The sequence below is a fragment of the Euprymna scolopes genome, chromosome 35 (assembly GCF_053919585.1).
Source record: "Euprymna scolopes isolate OS-2025 chromosome 35, ASM5391958v1, whole genome shotgun sequence".
NCBI classification, from domain to species: Eukaryota; Metazoa; Mollusca; class Cephalopoda; order Sepiida; family Sepiolidae; genus Euprymna; species Euprymna scolopes.
In genome coordinates, this window is record NC_136516.1 from 34,969,648 (window position 1) to 34,987,602 (window position 17,955).

The 17,955-nt window shown below is 34.6% G+C and overlaps 1 protein-coding gene across 1 annotated transcript in view; it reads left to right on the forward strand.

Moving 5' to 3' along the window:
- Positions 1–12,966: 12,966 nt before the first annotated feature.
- Positions 12,967–17,955, forward strand: part of LOC145259809 (GTP-binding protein 4-like) — a 64,569-nt gene continuing 59,580 nt past the window's right edge. Inside the window, exon 1 of the mRNA XM_080117602.1 lies at positions 12,967–13,123. Coding sequence (XP_079973728.1) covers positions 13,076–13,123 — 48 coding nt within the window. The 5' untranslated portion in view covers positions 12,967–13,075. The remainder of the gene's footprint in view (positions 13,124–17,955) is intronic.

The window sequence follows — 17,955 nt, forward strand, 5'->3', positions numbered from 1 at the left end:
CCCATTTCAATGACAATAAAATATGGGAGAGTGAAACATTTGTTAGTCCTCATTCAATTCTGGACAGCGTCGGATCTCCCTGCTAGCATGTATATAGGTCTGGAAACGCTTGGTTTCCGAGTTTAAGCCATTGAAACAGATATTGACCAATATTTTTTGTTATGTTTCTGTATTTTTGAGATGAGGATTGATAGTTCGTATTATTTAGATTATTTGGATTATTTGAGTAATATTCTCACAACGTTTTGAGCCCCGCCTTTCTTCATGTGTATTTTGTGGTGCAACAAATAAAAAACTAAATAAAAATCAGTTCTTCTGTAAATTGAAAGTTCAATCCAAAGTGCGGGCAATACAAAGAACACAATTGCGAATTACTTAAGACGTCCATCTGGGCATGCTAGCTCCCTGGATTAAATAAAGGTTTCCGTTCAAAATTCTGTGCAAATTCCCCGAGTTCAACAGAAAGATTCCCCGAGTTTGACAAGATACTCTTGAAGAAGTTTGGATGTTTTCTTGATCAAAATGTGGGAAAAATAACATTCAAGTTGAGAACAATAGCCCGAAAAATCCAGATAATCCAAATTATCAATCCTTATCAAAAGAATTCAGAAACAGTCGTTTGTTTTTACAAGGTGTAACGATAAAATCATCACCGTAAAAAAGACAACATGATTCCATTTCCATTTGATAAAACCAGTTTTCTTTTTTTGTTGCAGACCATCTACTAGTTGACCAGTTGTGTACAAATCCCAAGAGCAATAGGAGCCTTCTATCATGTCTAAAAAATGACACAATGTTCAACGAGCAAGATCAGAGATGTGCCGCTGTACAACTCATGTTCACTACCGATCCAAGTTATGACAACAGGACCATTGCCAGCACTCTCAAAGTGTATCGCTAGATTGCCATGAATAACAGTGTGATGAAAACAAAGTTTTCGGCCATGGATCTTTGGTGCGGTTTCAAGTGAGGGTCACATCATGCCACCTCACATCTTTGAAGTCAGCTTGAAAGCCAACACCAGAGTGTATCTGGATGTGCTGAAGAGTGTGGTGATCCTGGGGAACATATCAGGAGTATTTTAATGGGAATACAAATGAAACTATATTTTAATGGGGGTACAAATGAAAATATATATTAATGGGGGGAACAAATAAGAACATAGAATATGGATCATTATTATTAGTAGTAGTAATACAAAATGTTCGAGTGCTAGACCTTTTAAAAATTTCAGTAGTTAAAATTGGAATTGAAATTATTTGGATAACTAACAAGTACAAAATTGACTTTACAATCTAGTGAGGGAGATGGTCTCTTCCATTCTCTACAGTCGCTTCTAATCTCTGCACCATTAATACACCCATATCGTATGAATCAGATGATTCTATTGTTGACATTGATTTCCCCAATATATTTCTAGTTAGAATTCTTTCTAGAAAGAAATCAGGTACTTTCAGCAAAAAACTACACGAAAGTTACCAACATTGTAAATGAAAGTGTTTCTGTGGATGGAACTGGATTTGAACCTGGCACGATCAGGTTGTCAGTCCATGGGAGCAGAGATGCTATGCTTCTGGGCATTTTCAGTTGGATCGATGGCCCGGTCTGCATTCTTGGTGTCTGGTTTGGACTTGGTCTACAGTTGGAAAAAAAACTGCTCAGAAGTACAGACAAAGGTCAAATCGTCAATCAAGACTTGGATTTGAAGGAAATTGTCCTTAAAAGGTCGGGTAGAGGCATGTGCCACTTACGTCTTCCTGCTCATCCTTTAATGAATATCTGTACTACCCCTTCCTGTGAAACACCACCAAGCTTTCATGAAGCTTCCCTCCTCGCTTCTGTGGGAGAAAAGAAAGCATTATATTTGCAGGGAGGTATGTACCTAAAGTCCAAGCGAGGGAGGCCTGAGACTGCCCGATCTCATATGCCACAGACATGCTGAGAGGTTGGCTTTCCTAGGTTGTTCACTAGAGGAAGACCTTCCAAGAGTCCCTGCAGTTGGAAGGCTGTCATAGACCGAGGGGGAACAAAAGTTCTTTGCCAAATGCCGAGTTGCACTTAGAGCTTTGCTGGGGACCAGTGTCCTCTCACAGCCTAGGAAGAAGTTTTATCGGGCACTAGTAGTGGATACCACTTTGGATCCTCTATGGGAGTGGCTAGAATGGTTGGAGGAGGAGATCCGCTCACAGTGGAATTGGGCGCTGGGATGGAACTTTCTTAACAATTTGGAATTTTCCCTTACCTGACTACTGGTTTGGAACACACCGGCCCTCTTTGCCAAACTTATATACCTCCCAAGTGTCGTTGCTGCAATGACCTCAAAACTGAAATGGCTGAGCATGCCTTTTTCTATTGCAGCCGACTTTGAAGACTCATGGAGTATGTTAGAGAGGTAATGGCTTGCATCAATGCCGAGCGCCCACTTTTTTGATGCTACATACGTTATAGACAACATCGATCCACTGTTGCCTGGGGAGAAAAGAATGGTTTTTCTGGCCATCCTAGCAGTAGTGAGAATGGTGATTTGGATCACCCGCCTCAAAAAGGTCTATGAGGGGATATTTGTTCCAGATTAGGATCTGATCATTTATTTTAAACATTTTCTTAAAGATGCAATTAAAGGAGGTTGCCTCGAGTGGCTTTTAATAAGAGTTAGATGCATAGCAGTAGTTTAAGCATCCGTCAAGGAGCCAGGTTTGAATTCATGCTCCCACTGTAAAGCATGGCACACGAGGTCCTAAGTTCTTCGAAACCCACCCCGTTAGAATAGCATAGATTTAAAAAGACTTTTCACTAGAGGTACAAATGAGATCCAGGTCCTGTTTTGTTTTTTTGTATTAGAGAACCTCCGAGTTTGTCCAATCTATGCACTCCTTTTCTTTCCTGGCTCCCCCCCCCGGTCTTCCCCTACTTGGAGGTCACCTTTCACCCCTATTTTCCGTCCCTAATATTTTCTCCCCAAATCCCCCATTAAACCACCCCAATCCCAACTAAAGACCGTCCTGCTTGTTTTCAGTTCCCGGAAAACAGTGGGCGATCTAATACTTGATTAGGGTTGGGACGGAGCCATATTAACATACCCCAATGGGCATTTTATTAAAAAATTTTTTTCTTTTTTGTTTTCTTAGCTTTTCCCCCACCCCACTCCACACCACAAACTTTTTTTGCACCAACAAATTCAAAGATCTAATCTAATTTAATCTAATGAACTCGTCAGATGAACTTTTTTCTGTTTTTGTTTATTTTTAAAAAAAATTGTATATACACACACATTAACATTTTTTTATTAAAACGCTGGGGAATTCATTTATTAAGCATGTTTAACTTCACGTAGTGAATGCGGTATTGTGGTAAATGCTGCCAGTCAAGAGTAACTTCACAAGTTGTATAGACAATAGAAAGACCCTGCGCCCTCCCCATCCAATTCCTTGTAAGGCTTCATGCCTAAGTTTCTTGTTTGTGATTTTGTTTTTAAATTGTTTTTTAACCTTAAATTGTAAATTTTTACTGTCAATAAACTATATATACAAGATCAAAGTGTAGTATCTGTTCTGATGCTACACTTAAGTTAATTTGTCGTTGGTAATTGGAGGGTAAACCCTCCATACTAAGACAATTATTATTTTTGGTCCGTACCAGAATGCCCCTTTTGCCCTTCTTTGTGGGGAAGCAAATAAATACCAATAGAAAAAAGGGTTTTGATATGAATATCAATAAACAACAAAAAAAAAAACAAATTCATAGGAGTATAGGTATAAACAAATTTACATGGTTGCGACACTAGACATGTTAATGTTTCAGACAAATGGTCAGTTAAAACTACAAATCTTCGCCAGGCGACTTAAAAGATTTTGAGAACTGATTTCTTCTGTGAAAAGCAACCATTTATTAAGTCGCCTGATGAGAACTTGTGGTTTTAACCGAGCATTTGTCTGAAACATTCGCATGTCAAGGAAATATATCATGTTTATTATAATAAAAATGTAACTGTTCGTTCATTCAGCACTCTTAATAACCTCATTAAATTCATTAGGTATCACTCTTGAATACCTATAACCTGGTATATATATATATATATATATATATATATATATATATATATATATATATATATATATAAATATATATATATATATATATATAGTAGAAATGGTAATTAATAAAAACTGGAGAAAGTGCTCAATACTGTTGTAGAGCAAATATGCGTTTTATTTTTTATTACCGTATCTTTCTGTTAAGTTACATTATTGTTTCAGCTACTAGGCCGTTTTTTTTGCCGTCTGTAGCTTCCTCAGACTTTTACACTCCCTATATCCTGGACTGATAACAACTCCACATGGAACTCAAGACTTCTGTAAAAGTCTGAGGAAGCTACAGACGGCCCAAAAAAAACGGCCAGGTAACTGAAACAATAATGTAACTTAACAGAAAGATACGGTAATAAAAAATAAGGCGTATATATATATATATATATATATATATATATATATATATATATATATATATATATATAAGCGAGATAAGTCACTGTGATAGAATTCAGATGAAAATCCTGATAGATATTACTTGAAGTAATACTTTCAAGGTGATCCTAGCCAAAAAAGAAAAGCTCAATATTTTTGAAAATCCATGGGTTAAGGAAATTAACACAACCCCTTCTATATATTCCTTTTGTCAAACAATAAATTCTTAATTCGAATATATGTGTCTATATGTTGTTTTTTCAGAATTTAAAATTTAACCACCAAAATTATATATATATATATATATATATATATATATATATATATATATATATATATATATATATATATATAGGGGAAATAATATCTCTACCTCTTTCTCTATACATTGGGAAGATAAATTGTCCCCATAACACTTGTATGAAGATCATTTGCAGATCAATTTCTTTTGTATGTGTTTGTTTTGTGAATGAAATGTCTGCAATCGATTGATTCTATTTAATCCATAGAGCCACTTGATTCGTTGGACTTGTTGATATTAGATTTTGAGGTATTAACCCAATATTGTCAGAAAGGATATTAAAATTTCCACCATGATGTCATTAAGTGATAGAAGACGGCCACACACACACACACACACACACACACACACACACACACACACACACACACACACACACACACACACATAAGAGTAATACCCTTTTTTCAAGCTTTGTTCTGTAAGATTCAAATAAAATTGGAATTAAACAACAATAATTTATGTGCATTCGTATTTATTTGCTTTTTTACGAAAGCAAAATGTGACACAAGGTCGTTTTTAATGTGGGGAGAAAACCAGCTCCCCATAAAGAGGCACTCTGAAAGTAGGCAAAAATAGAAATTGCCTCAGTATAGAGGGGTTTTCCCTCCATTGACCAAGAACAAATTAAGTTTAGTGCAGCATCAGAGCTGATAATACACTGCGATCTTAGCCTGAAGACCAAATACTTTTTTAACAAAAATCTGTTTCCAAACTAAATTTTCCATTCTTACTTAATTTTTTTTTTTTCACCCCCAAACAAAGCATATTGCATCTAGGATGTAAGGAGCTACAATTTTGGATTATGTCTGTCGAGAGTTGAGCAGTTAGGTATCTGTTCACATTACATTTAAACTTCTGCAGGATAGTCCAATAAGGGAATCAGGAAACAGAGAGGGAGTTCCAAAGTCTAGCAGTTTGAGGAAATAAACTATTAGAATAGAAGGCTTTCCAGCATCTAGGGATCTCAACGCTGAATTGTTAGGATCTTGCTACTTTTCGGATTAGTCCGGAGTATGTATGTCAAGAAGCACAAGTGCTACGCATTCATTAGAGCATGTTCCATCAAAAACTTGTAAAATAGGCACAGGGATGCAACACTGCGGTGATAGGGCAGAGGTTGGAACTTAGCTGATAGTGCAGGACCTATTAGATTTGAAACCCTTTTTTTGGATTCTGTCTAGGAGTGAGAGATTAATGGTAGTGTAGCAGATGAAATTGCAACTAACACAAGCAGGAGAAAATTATCGTTGCTGGAGATTTTGAATATACATTGTTCCTGACTTATCCAATCAGAAGCCAGCTCTGAGTCACATGGCCGAGTTTATAAAAGGTTAAACCGGCAACATACCTTCTCTCATTCTCCCTATATCCTGGACTGATAACAACTCCACATGGAACTCAACTTTTCTCTTGGGACTCAATAGAACTCACCCGACCTTAGGGCTCGGGGGTTCGGCTAAGACATAAATACAAACAAGCCAACATGATTATTTTCACACACAGACTTCAATGTGGTGTACACACATGGACTCTCTTTCTCATCCTACAGTACTGTCTCTAATCATTCGTGACACACGTTTCCACTATTACCGTAACCACAAACACACGTGAACTTTTCTCTTTTAACAGGCCTGTCCAATCTTTAATCTACGCCTTCACACAAGAATACTTCCAAATACTAACTTGTTTCCTTATTCTTATTATTTACAAAGATAACCAATATAATTGTTTTTAAATGCTAGAATGACACTCTCGTCTTGTCTTTCCAAATTAAAGTAGATACACCAGCCCAAGTGTGCATGGGTAAATTATGGTTTTGTAAAGATATCCAAATATATTTCGATCAAGACAATCAAGCCAGGGAAAATATGCAAATGGAGTCACGACTGGATGTGAACATATGGAGATAAAAATTACTATTAAATAATAAATACTGAGAAAAGTTTTTCTGAGAAATTTGTTAGTGATGTATATCAGTAAGTAACTTATTACTATTAACTTATTAGCAGATGTCCTCAGTGTTGCCCGGTATTAAATGTAATGTTAAATCCCATAAAAAAAATGAAATAAAAACAAAATGGAAAGAAACTGAGACATGTGCATTCGAGTATTATGTTTTTCTAAACAGTTCACTTCTTGTAAAAAAAAAAAAAAAGAAATAACAATATTCAAGCTAAGATCGAAACCAAAACCTACAGGTAGTGAGTCAAGTACGATAGCCATCAGGCCAGCTTGTCACGGTCTTTAAAAAGTGTTTTCAAACCTACTTGTTCTTAACATAAGGAAGCTGTCATGTGAACGGTTTGCGCATGCGCAGTCGTAAAACAGTTGACGAACAGATAACAATCCGAGACCCCCCAAGTGCTAACTTTTTCAATTTCTATACCTTAGCACCCCTTTTTTTCTGGATGAAAACTGATTAAAGAATTTATCTTATGTACCAAATTTCAAATCTGTAGATGAAAAAGTCGTTGAGAGTATATAAGTTGAGAGTTGTCCTCACCCCCCCCCCCCCACACACACACACACATTCTCACTTTTATTGATATATAGACTAGCATACTGCTTGGTGTTGTCCGGTCATAAAATACTCTTAACTTATGAAGATTACATATTTATTATTATAGAGCCAATTATCTATTGATTATTATATTGTACCGAATATATAGTAGTGATTTCAAAAGTTTAAAAATAATATGACTTGGGTGCCATCAGAATCGAAACCAGCACTCCAGCATTTTTCTTTACCGTCTGAGCTAATGACAGATGGATATTAAAACTTTAAAAATTAACTGACTTTAACATATAAATGTATATTTGTGAATGTGTAGAGCAAACACACTATGTCGAACTATGCCTGCCAGATTCCAATTTTTTTTAAATTTTGACCCCTTAGCAGCTATTTTTACTGGCTAAAAACCAATTCAGATTCGTTCCACAGGTCTAAACCCCTTATATATCAAGTTTCAATATGTAGACTAAAAATTGACAGGGTAGTTTGATAGAGATCGTTCTGCACACACACACACACACACACACACACACACACACACACAGCCAAGGATACTTTTTTTACAGAATGGAACAGAAAAAATTTTGGTACTAAAGAAAAGAACATTACAGATTTACTTTAAAACTTTTATTGAAAAAATCCATTCCAGTAATTTGATTATGTAGTAGAGCTGATATTTATTCAATGTAGCCACCTTCAATCTCAATTACTGACTCGATACAGGTTTGGAACTGGGCGCATGCCTTTTCCACAAGCGCCGGCAGGAGCTCAGTAAATACTTAGCCAATGGTGGTGATCAGGCTGGCCTTGGTGTTATGGGAGGTCATGTTGGTGATGTTCTTGACGTATGACCAAACAAAGTAATCTAGCAGGTTCAAATCGAAGATGCGAGGTGGCATGATGTGGCCCTCACTTGAAACCACACCAAAGACCATAACTGTAGTCAGAAACTTTGCTTTCAGCACTCTGGGCATGTCCTTGGTTATTTGTGGCAATCCAGCGATGCATTTTCAGGGTGCTGGCAATGGTCCTGTTGTCATAACTTGGATCGGTAGAGAGCATGAGTTATACAGTAGCACATCTCCGATTTCGCTCATTAAACATTGGGTCACTTTCAGACATGATAGAAGGCTCCTATTGCTCTTGGGATTTGTACACAGCTGGCCAACTAGTAGATGGTTTGCAACAAAAAAAAGAAAACCGGTTTTTATTAAACGGAAATGGAATCATGTCGTCTTTTCTATCACAACAATTTGATCGTTCTACCCTGTACAGAATCTTAATCTTTTTTCATATATCACTAGTAGGGAAACCTGATGCTGCCCGGGATTGATTGTGGATCAACGAATGTTCCACACTTCCAATACTTTTATTGTCATAGAAATCAGTGAAATTTCCTATTTTTTAATCAAATTCTTCTGCTAGCGTGTTTGTGTTTTATCTTTCTTGTATGCCATCTCAGTAAGAACAATAGATATATATGCATATGTATATATATATATATATATATATATATGTATGTGTGTGTTTATGCATTCGTGTATAATTGTGTGTCCGTTGTTGATTTTTTCTTTGTGTATGCATACACACCTTTGTTGAACACACACACACACACACACACACACACACACACACACACACACATACTTGAATGCATACTGAAGAGGCTTTGAATGCTTACTGGAGAGAACTTGAATGCCTACTAGACACTATCCTCGAGTGCCTAATGGCCTCTCTGTACAGGGGTTTGTCAGAACAACTTGGTATGATGATACTTTTCCCTAAAAGTAAACCCTGACCAAATATTCACTGAACCGATGAACACAAAATCTTCATTTTTTTTTCAACCGTTTTGTTTTCTATTAAGATACTGTCACCAAAGAAGGAAATAATTTTGCATTTGCCTGTGTCCACTTTCGTAACTTATTTCTTGAAAGAGTCTTCGAGATCAGGAGAGATGACTTTCAGCTAGAGGTTTTCACTCGGCAACAAAACCAATAATATCTAGGCTCTAGGCCAGAGGTCTCAAAAGTTTTAAAACAGTGGGGGCCATATTGCTTACTTTTTAGGGCTATGCAAGCCAAAACGTAAAAAGAAAAAAAAATTATCAAGAAACAGTGGATGAATAAAACAGGGGTACTTGTGCATTTAACGAACCAGACATAACTCAGCATTTGCTCAGCTTTGTTCGGTGCATGACCTCAAGAACTTGGGGTTTGCCTGACTAAACATGGTCATCAGCCAATCAAAATGCTGCATGCTTAGTTTCAACTCCACGTGCGTGCGTACATTGAGCAGCAGACAAGAATTTCGACAGTCAAAATCGACGAGTCTGTCTTTAACCGCCATAAACACAATGTCACAGACGTTTAACACCGGTCTGGGTCTTCGGTGGATACAACCTCACTGAAAAGGAGGGTTTTTTAGTTAACGTACCAAATAGGAATTCTGAACCCCTCCTTCCACTAATAAGAAAATACATTCTGCTGGAGACCACGGTCACATCAGACTGTTAGAGGGCTTACAGCAAAATGGGAGGAGAGGGATATCACCATTTAACAGTGAACCACAGCCTTAATTTTGTAGATCCTGTAACACAGGCAACAACAAATCATGTGGAGCGGATGTGGAAGGAAGCAAAGCAGTGCAATACAGGAGAATGCTGAACCAACCGGGAGCTTTTGGACACATATCTTTTAGAGTTTATATGGAGACAAAAGTTTGGTAGCGATCCGTTTGCCTCCATATTAACTCACATCGCTGAAAGCTATCCGGTTGGTAAGGAGCTTCCTATTACATCCACTATCTCATCTCCGTCCACTTTGTCGTCTGATGCCCTCTAAAAGTCCGAGGAAAATACATCCTCCTGAGAAAATATGTTTCTGGCAAAAAAAAAAAAAAAAAAAAGAAAAGAAACAACCTCGCAGGGATTCTGGTTAAAAAAAAAAAAAAAAAAGTTTTGTTCCTTTCTTTTTCTTAAAAACTTAAAAAAAATATTTTAAAAAATTTTTTAAAAATTTCATTTTCACCCCATACAAGGCACATTGCCACTTTGGCGTAGGGGGCTACTATAAGGGGAAACAACTACTGGGGTACTATGTAGGGATTTTGGCAGCAAGATGTTGGTTCACGTTGTACTTGAACTTCTGCACGTAAGTACAGTTGGGGAAGCAGGGAACTGGAATGGAATTCCAAAGTCTAGCGGTTCTGGGGAAGAAACTACTGGAGTAGAAAGATCTTTTACATCTAGGGATCTCTACAGTGTGGGGTGGGATTTTGCAGCCTGTCGGGTCTGTCGAGGGTGTTCACATCGTGGGGTCACAAGTGCTTGCCTATATTACCTATCATTTAATGAAACAATGCTTATTTATTATCCTACAAATATCAGTTTTGTTGATTATTTTACGTAAATAGTTGAACAAAACACACACACACACACACAAAAAAAAAACATGTTTCACAAACAAAAAAAACAATCACTACCTATTATTTGTTTACAAAAAATGTTTTATATGTATTCATTTGAAAACAGAAAACAATTTCATACAATAATTCTAATAATAAAAAAACATAAATGAACGGTAGATTTTTGCTTTTTATTTATTTATTTTTGGCATGTTTTTACATTTACAATTTCATTTCACAGTTATTTTGTAGTATTGTTTTTATTTTATCGGCAACACTCGGTTTTATTTGGCTATTGACATCATGTGTCGGACAAAGCCGAGCAAATACTTTTTTTTTTTTTTTTACACGGTGGTCACCACTTATCAAGGCCCGGAAGCCACTCAGGGATAAGGGTTATTGCAAGTACAGTACGTTAGTGTGGAGATTTGATGAAGTGTTTACTTAAGGGGGCGGTTCATTAGGAATTTGTTAACGTTAGACTTGAAGACATCCAGGTTGTAGTCAGGTAGGAAGCAGGCAGACGGAACAGAGTTCCACAGGCGTGCAGTTCTAAGAAAGAACTTTTGTTAATGGAATCCACATTTTGATTTAGGCACGGATAAAGAGTGGGGGAAATATTGAGTTCGTAAAATTCATTACTGTTTAAAAAAAAAATATATATATATTTCTATTACTTTTAAAACAACTTTAATAGTTTATTTTGGAAGTATAATCAATAAAGAAAATAAACAACCCACTTTTAAAAGAGAAATTACGAGTTTTTTATATTTTATTCACAGTTTCGTGCTAGGGGTGTCAAAAATTCTGATCGGCCGTCAACAGCAAAGAGGGAGGTGATGGGGCAGAGGAAATGGGAGGAAGCTCCCCAACTGGGTATTTTTTGGAAATATGATTTATGATGGAGACAAAAGGATCGTTTCCAAATTTTTGTCTCCACATAAATTCTAGTAAATATGTATTCAGAAGCTCCCGGGTCCCGGCTGGTCCCACATTCTTGTTCGTTACGCTGTTTCGCTTCCTTCCACATCCTCTCGACGTGGTTCGTTGTTGCCTTCGTCGTAGGGTCTACAAAGTGAATACTATGATTCACAGTGAGGTGTTGGAATCCTTCTCCTCCAACTTTGTTATAGGCCTTCCAATAGTCGGAAACAACTGTTGTACCCAGCAGAATATATTTTTTTATTATTGGAAGAAGGGTTTCGGCGTTTCGATTTGGGACGGTGACCAAAAAACCCTCCTTGTCGGTGATATCATAGCCACCGAAGACCCAGAGCGAGCAGTTCGAGGATTCTCCCAATGTTATGTTTCCTCCGGTTGAATAAGGATTCGTCTATTTCTACAGTGTGCCCTGGGCCTCCTATCTGCCTGGGATTCCTCAGGAAATACTCCTGACAAATTTCCCTAAGAAAGTTCTTCCAATCCGTGTACGTGTGTTCGGATATAACACCGCATTCTCTCTTAATATTGTTTTAGTGTCGCCATTTTGAAGGCCCATAAATAGATGATTTTCACTATAGTTGCAATATCCAAATTGGAACGTGCAAAAAAACGATCCTGTGCGCAATGACACCCACTGTCTACACTGACCACTGGTACACCGGCAGGAGAAGCCATCCTTTACGCAATTTCTTTTTTTTTTTAGTAAACATTTGTTGCATCTCATTCTTTGGGAAAGCAATTTCTTTTCCTGACAAAAGGAAATTGTCTGCATCAGCGTTTCCATTTGTTTTTCAATTATGCACAGATTTATTTCCATGGCTGTCATTTTTTTTTTTTTCAATAGTTACTTTCTTCTAATTCGATTGTCGTCTGCTTACAGTTACAAACTAAAGTCGGATTAGCGTTTCAACATTTGAACAACGCTCGGCGGACGCCGATGATTGCCGGTCTCGCCCGATCCGGGCTTGACGGGAAATCACGAGGATCCGGGTCAAATTATGCAAGAGTACCTAATATTTTATTAAAAAATAGTTTTTAAAAAGATATTGTAACTTAATAATTTTTTGATTCTTAAGAAATATTATTTAAAATAGGATTGAGTTTTTTTTTTTTTTTTTTTTTTTTTTTAATAAATTATTTACTGAATTGTCTAAATGAAAGTTTAAAAAAAAGCATTAGTTCAGTTATAACTCGATAGATGTCGCCACTGCAGTTAACAACAGTCACGGAGAAAGTGAAATAATGTATTTTTTACTACCACAACAATAAAAAAAAGTATATTTGAAGGAAAAATAAGTAATATTTTATCAAATCTTTATTATTAATATTTTAAAAAGTAGTTAAGGTTAATTTTTTTTTTTTTATGAAGAGTTGATCTTATTTTGGTATTCACTGCAGATCGGTCTTTTCGCCCATGTGGTTGTAGGAATTTAATTCGCAAAAAACACCATGGCGTACTACAACTTCAAAAAAATTACCGTTGTGCCGCCGTCACAGGTAAATATATATTTATTTTAAATTATTAATCGTTTAAGTATTTTCTGCTGATATTTATTATGTATTTTTGTATGATTTTATTGTGTTAATGGATCACTTATTTCGATGTTTCACGAGTCTTGGCGTGTCATCATAACGATGCAATGCCACGAAGTCGTTTTTTTCTTTTTCTTAAAGTATTTTTTTTTAACTTTTAAATATTCTATTAAATTTATTTATTGTAAGTAATTAAGAAAACTACATTTCTTTGATATATTAAAAAAAAAAAAAAAAAAAATTAATCCTTAACCGAGAAAAAATATTTAATTGGTGTTTCTTTTTTTTTTTTTTTTAATGACGATATCTGTTTTAGGAGGAGGTAGAATAATTTTTGCTTATAAATTTTCATGTGATTCCAAAATTAATTTCGAATTGACAGTTTAAACGCTTCAAAATCACTGAAAACTTCCCATAATCCCGAGGACGTCAGCGTGCGACCATTTATTTCTTTATATTATATGAAAAAAAATAATAAATAAATAAAATAAAAAAATGTCCTACACAATGTTTACATCATAGATTTTCAACAATTAGTTTGGGGTTAATTCTATTTCAGTTCTCTAAATTAAAGTGAAACAGATTTCAGCATTAACACTAAACGACTTGGGTGCCTTATGCACTTTTGTTACCACGATATTTTTTAATAGTTTTTTCAGGTTAAATTCAAGTTTCACGATATCATTAAAAAAAAAAGTTATTGTTAGGTGGAAGCACATAATAGTTACAAAACAACCCCTCCCCATGTTAAGACTGGCTTTCAAAATGTTATTTCAGCATGATAACAAAAATGCATAAGTACCACCATTTTTTTTTCCTTTTTAGTTAAAGCCATATTTTGGTTAAAAAAAAAATTGGGGTTTGTATTACTGTACACATAGATTCGAAAAAGTTGTCAAAAAACAAATATATAACAAATAAATGTTATCAAAGGCAAGATAAATTACTTTTATACCAAACTGGATATATTTTTTGTGTTTTTATTCAATGTAACATATTTATTCAGCTCGAAAAACATACAGTGTTTACAGATGTATTCGAAAATTCAAGATGGCGTCTCCACACCCTCTTTAACACCGTAAGTTTGGAAAAAGGTGTTATAAATAAAAAACTATACAAAATACTATTAAAAACCCGCCGAATATATGTCAACCTATGTCACGGTAACATATATTGAGTGAGTTTTTAACAGTATTTTATCCGGTTTTTTATTTATAACATCTTTTCCCAACTGTACGGTTTTCGAGCTGAATAAACATGTTACATTGAATAAAAACACGAAAAATATATCCAGTTTGGTAGAAAAGTAACTTATCTTGCCTTTGATAACATTTATTTGCTATATATTTGTTTTTTTAACAACTTTTTCGAATCAATGTACAGTAATACAACCTCCCCCCCCCCAAAAAAAAAGTGCTTGTTAAGATACAGTCGACAGATTTTTTTTTTTTTTGTAATCGTGTCCTTGTGGTAAACCAACACAAAATTTAACTTAATAAGCTTGTTTTCTTGTGATTTTCGTGTGTGCGGAAAACGAATATTGCATTTAAAATTGGGGCCGGCAACTAGTTTATACGATACTGAAAAGATACTTTTCTGCATGTTTCATGTAGTAATGTAACACGACGGTCATATTTGTTCAAAACAGAAACGACGTAACGAATTTTCAAGATAATGAACAGTTAATCTGGGTTTGTATTACTGTACACATAGATTCGAAAAAGTTGTCAAAGAAACAAATATATAACTAGCAAAATGTTATTAAAGGCAACATAAGTTACTTTTCTACCTAACTGGATAATTTTATAGTGTTTTTTATTTAATGTAACATATTTATTCAGCTCAAAGAACTTTACCGATGTATTTGAAAATGACACCAGACTCTGTTGAGCAGTTTAGGAAAAGGAGTTAAAATAACAAACTATATAAAATACTGTTAAAAACCCACCGAATATATGCCAGCTTATGTCACGGTAACATATATTGAGCGAGTTTCCAACAGTATTTTGTATAGTTTTTTTATTTTTAACTCCTTTTCCAAAACTTACCGTGTTCAACAGTCTGGCGCCATTTGTAATTTTCAAATACATCGGTAAACACTGTATGTTTTTCGAGCTGAATAAAGATTTTACATTAAATAAAATACTAAAAAATTATCCAGTTAGGTAGAAAAGTAACTTACCTTGCCTTATGTGTTATTTGACAACTTTTTCGAATCTGTGTATAGTAATATAACCCCCTTAGTTTCCATACCTTACATGTTGTTAGAAAATTAAATTTTCTTGTGTTTGGTAAAAGTTATATTTTTATTTTTCGGCTTTTTACTGCATGAATAGCAGTATCAGAATTTTTGTAGGAATTTTTGACACCCCTAACACGAAACTGCGAATACAATATAAAAATCTCGTAATTTCTCTGTTAAAAGTGGGTTATTTATTTTCTTTATGGATTATACTTCCAAAATAAACTATTACAGTTGTTTTAAAAGTAATAAAAATATTTTTATTTTTTTTTTAAACAGTAATGAATTTTCCGAACTCAATATTTTTAAATTTTTAAACTCAATATTTTTAAATTTTTAAATTTTAAAAATCTATCAAAATTTTTCTATTGATTCTATTTTTACGATATTTTCAGGGTCAATGTGAAATTTTATGTTCTTTCCAATAAACCGAATATAATATTTTAGACAAACGTTTTTTTTTTTTTATTCACGGTTCCCCCCCCCCCAGTGTCTATTACAAAGAAAATACTTAATTTAGTCTCGGATAAGTACATAATTATTTACTCACAAATTGAAGAGAAAAGGTCAATACATAATATATTCAAATTTTAAAAAAAACGGACTTCGTGTTCTTGTAGAATTTTACCTGTAAAGTTTGAAGTTTAAAACCTTTTTTTAAACCACGTTATTTGTTTTTTCTTTTTTCTTTTTTTTTTTTTTAATGGAACCTTGGTCCTTGCTCCTTTAATTGAAAAAAAAATTAGGGCTTGAATTACATTTTTCGAGGAGTTATAAGCTTGGAAAGACAGGGGGTCGAATAATTCACGCCTCCAATTTTGTAAATGTCTAAAAATAATTAATTTCGACTCGGATAAGTACATAATTATTTACTCACAAATTGAAGAGAAAAGGTCAATACATAATATATTCAAATTTAAAAAAAAACGGACATCGTGTTCTCGTCGAATTTTACCTGTAAAGTCCGAAGTTTAAAACCTTTTTAAAAAAAAAACACGTTTTTTTTTTTTTTTTTTTTTTTTTTTAATGAAATCTTGGTCCTTGCTCCTTTAATTGAAAAAAAAAATTAGGGCTTGAATTGCATTTTTCGAGGAGTTATAAGCTTGGAAAGATGGGGTGGAATTATTCGCTATTTTCACAAAAAATTCTGATACTGCTACTGCATGAATGTTAATCTTTTAATTTAGTTTATTTTTGTTTGGGTTTCTGTTTACCAATCAGTGGTCTCTAGTTAGATTGCTTGAATCAAGAGAGGAGGATTCAGTTTTCACAAAGCCAGATAATAAAAGGCGATCAAAAATGAGTCTCTTTATGCTATTTCCCTTTCAAGTTAAGGGTTAAATAGTATTACTGCCTGAAGTTATATTTCTTTTTATAGCAAATTTGGGTGCAAGTCTAGAGTTTAACCAGGTAAGTACTTTTTGACGAAGCGTCTTTTTAAAAATCTACCAAAAATCAGGTAATTATCCGATCAATACGAAATTTTCAGCGATTATTAAGAGAAGAATGAACTTTATAACAGTGTACTTATTTTTCATAAACGATATATATATATATTTTGTTTTTGCTTACAACCCCCCCCCCTTGTTTTGAGGGGGTTCCAAATATGCTTAAAAATCCGTATTTATAAGAAACGGAATAAGCGATATCATTGGCTAAGTGTATCCAGTTCATTTCCAATGTAATAGTGAAACTTCCACAGTTTAGTCTATCAAAGGAATTATCGGTGCTGATAATGTTGGATTGAAAAAAAACTTTTGTATTTCACTCGAGAACCGCAAAACAAATATCAGATCCAATCATATTTAGATCTGTTGGCAAGAAATCTGACCTTTTCTTATATAGATTATATTAAAGCCGAGTTAATCAAGGTTTGTTTCTCTATATATTTCAATCACATAACATACATAGAAATATTCCTTAGTTTAGGGATTGACTTATATCAAAAAACAATTTTTTAACTTCCATTTTCATTGTTCTAATAAACCATACTTTGAAATTCACCAAGTGACTCATTTACATTTTTGTACGTCACTCATCTCTTTCTCACTGGATATTGCTTGAATCCCCCACCCCATCCAATACTATCTCATTGATTACTGTACACGCAATAACTCTTATCCCTGAGTGGCCTTCGGGCCTTGATAAGTGGTGACCCCCATGTAAAAATAAAAATTTTTTTTTAAAAATAAACGTTTTACACGTGTGCTTCCCTGCTTCCAGAAAGAATTGTGAGACTTAACATGTTACATACCGAGTGTTTTAATCTTTAGTTTTAAAATTTTTATTAACTTTGACTGTTAATCAAGAGGAAGGGACAGAAGTGAGAATACCAGCATATAAAATGAGTTGGATGGGGTGGGGGATTCAAGCAATATCCACTGACATATTTCTGTACGCGTTATTCATCCAAACAAAGATTTTACTCGTTATAAACCATCTTTGGTGTATGATTACTATTTCCTGTTAAGTGTTATATGACCAGTAGTTTAAGAGTTTATCTGTTAAATATTTTGACATGCACACACACATAAATACATCTATAGTTTTATTT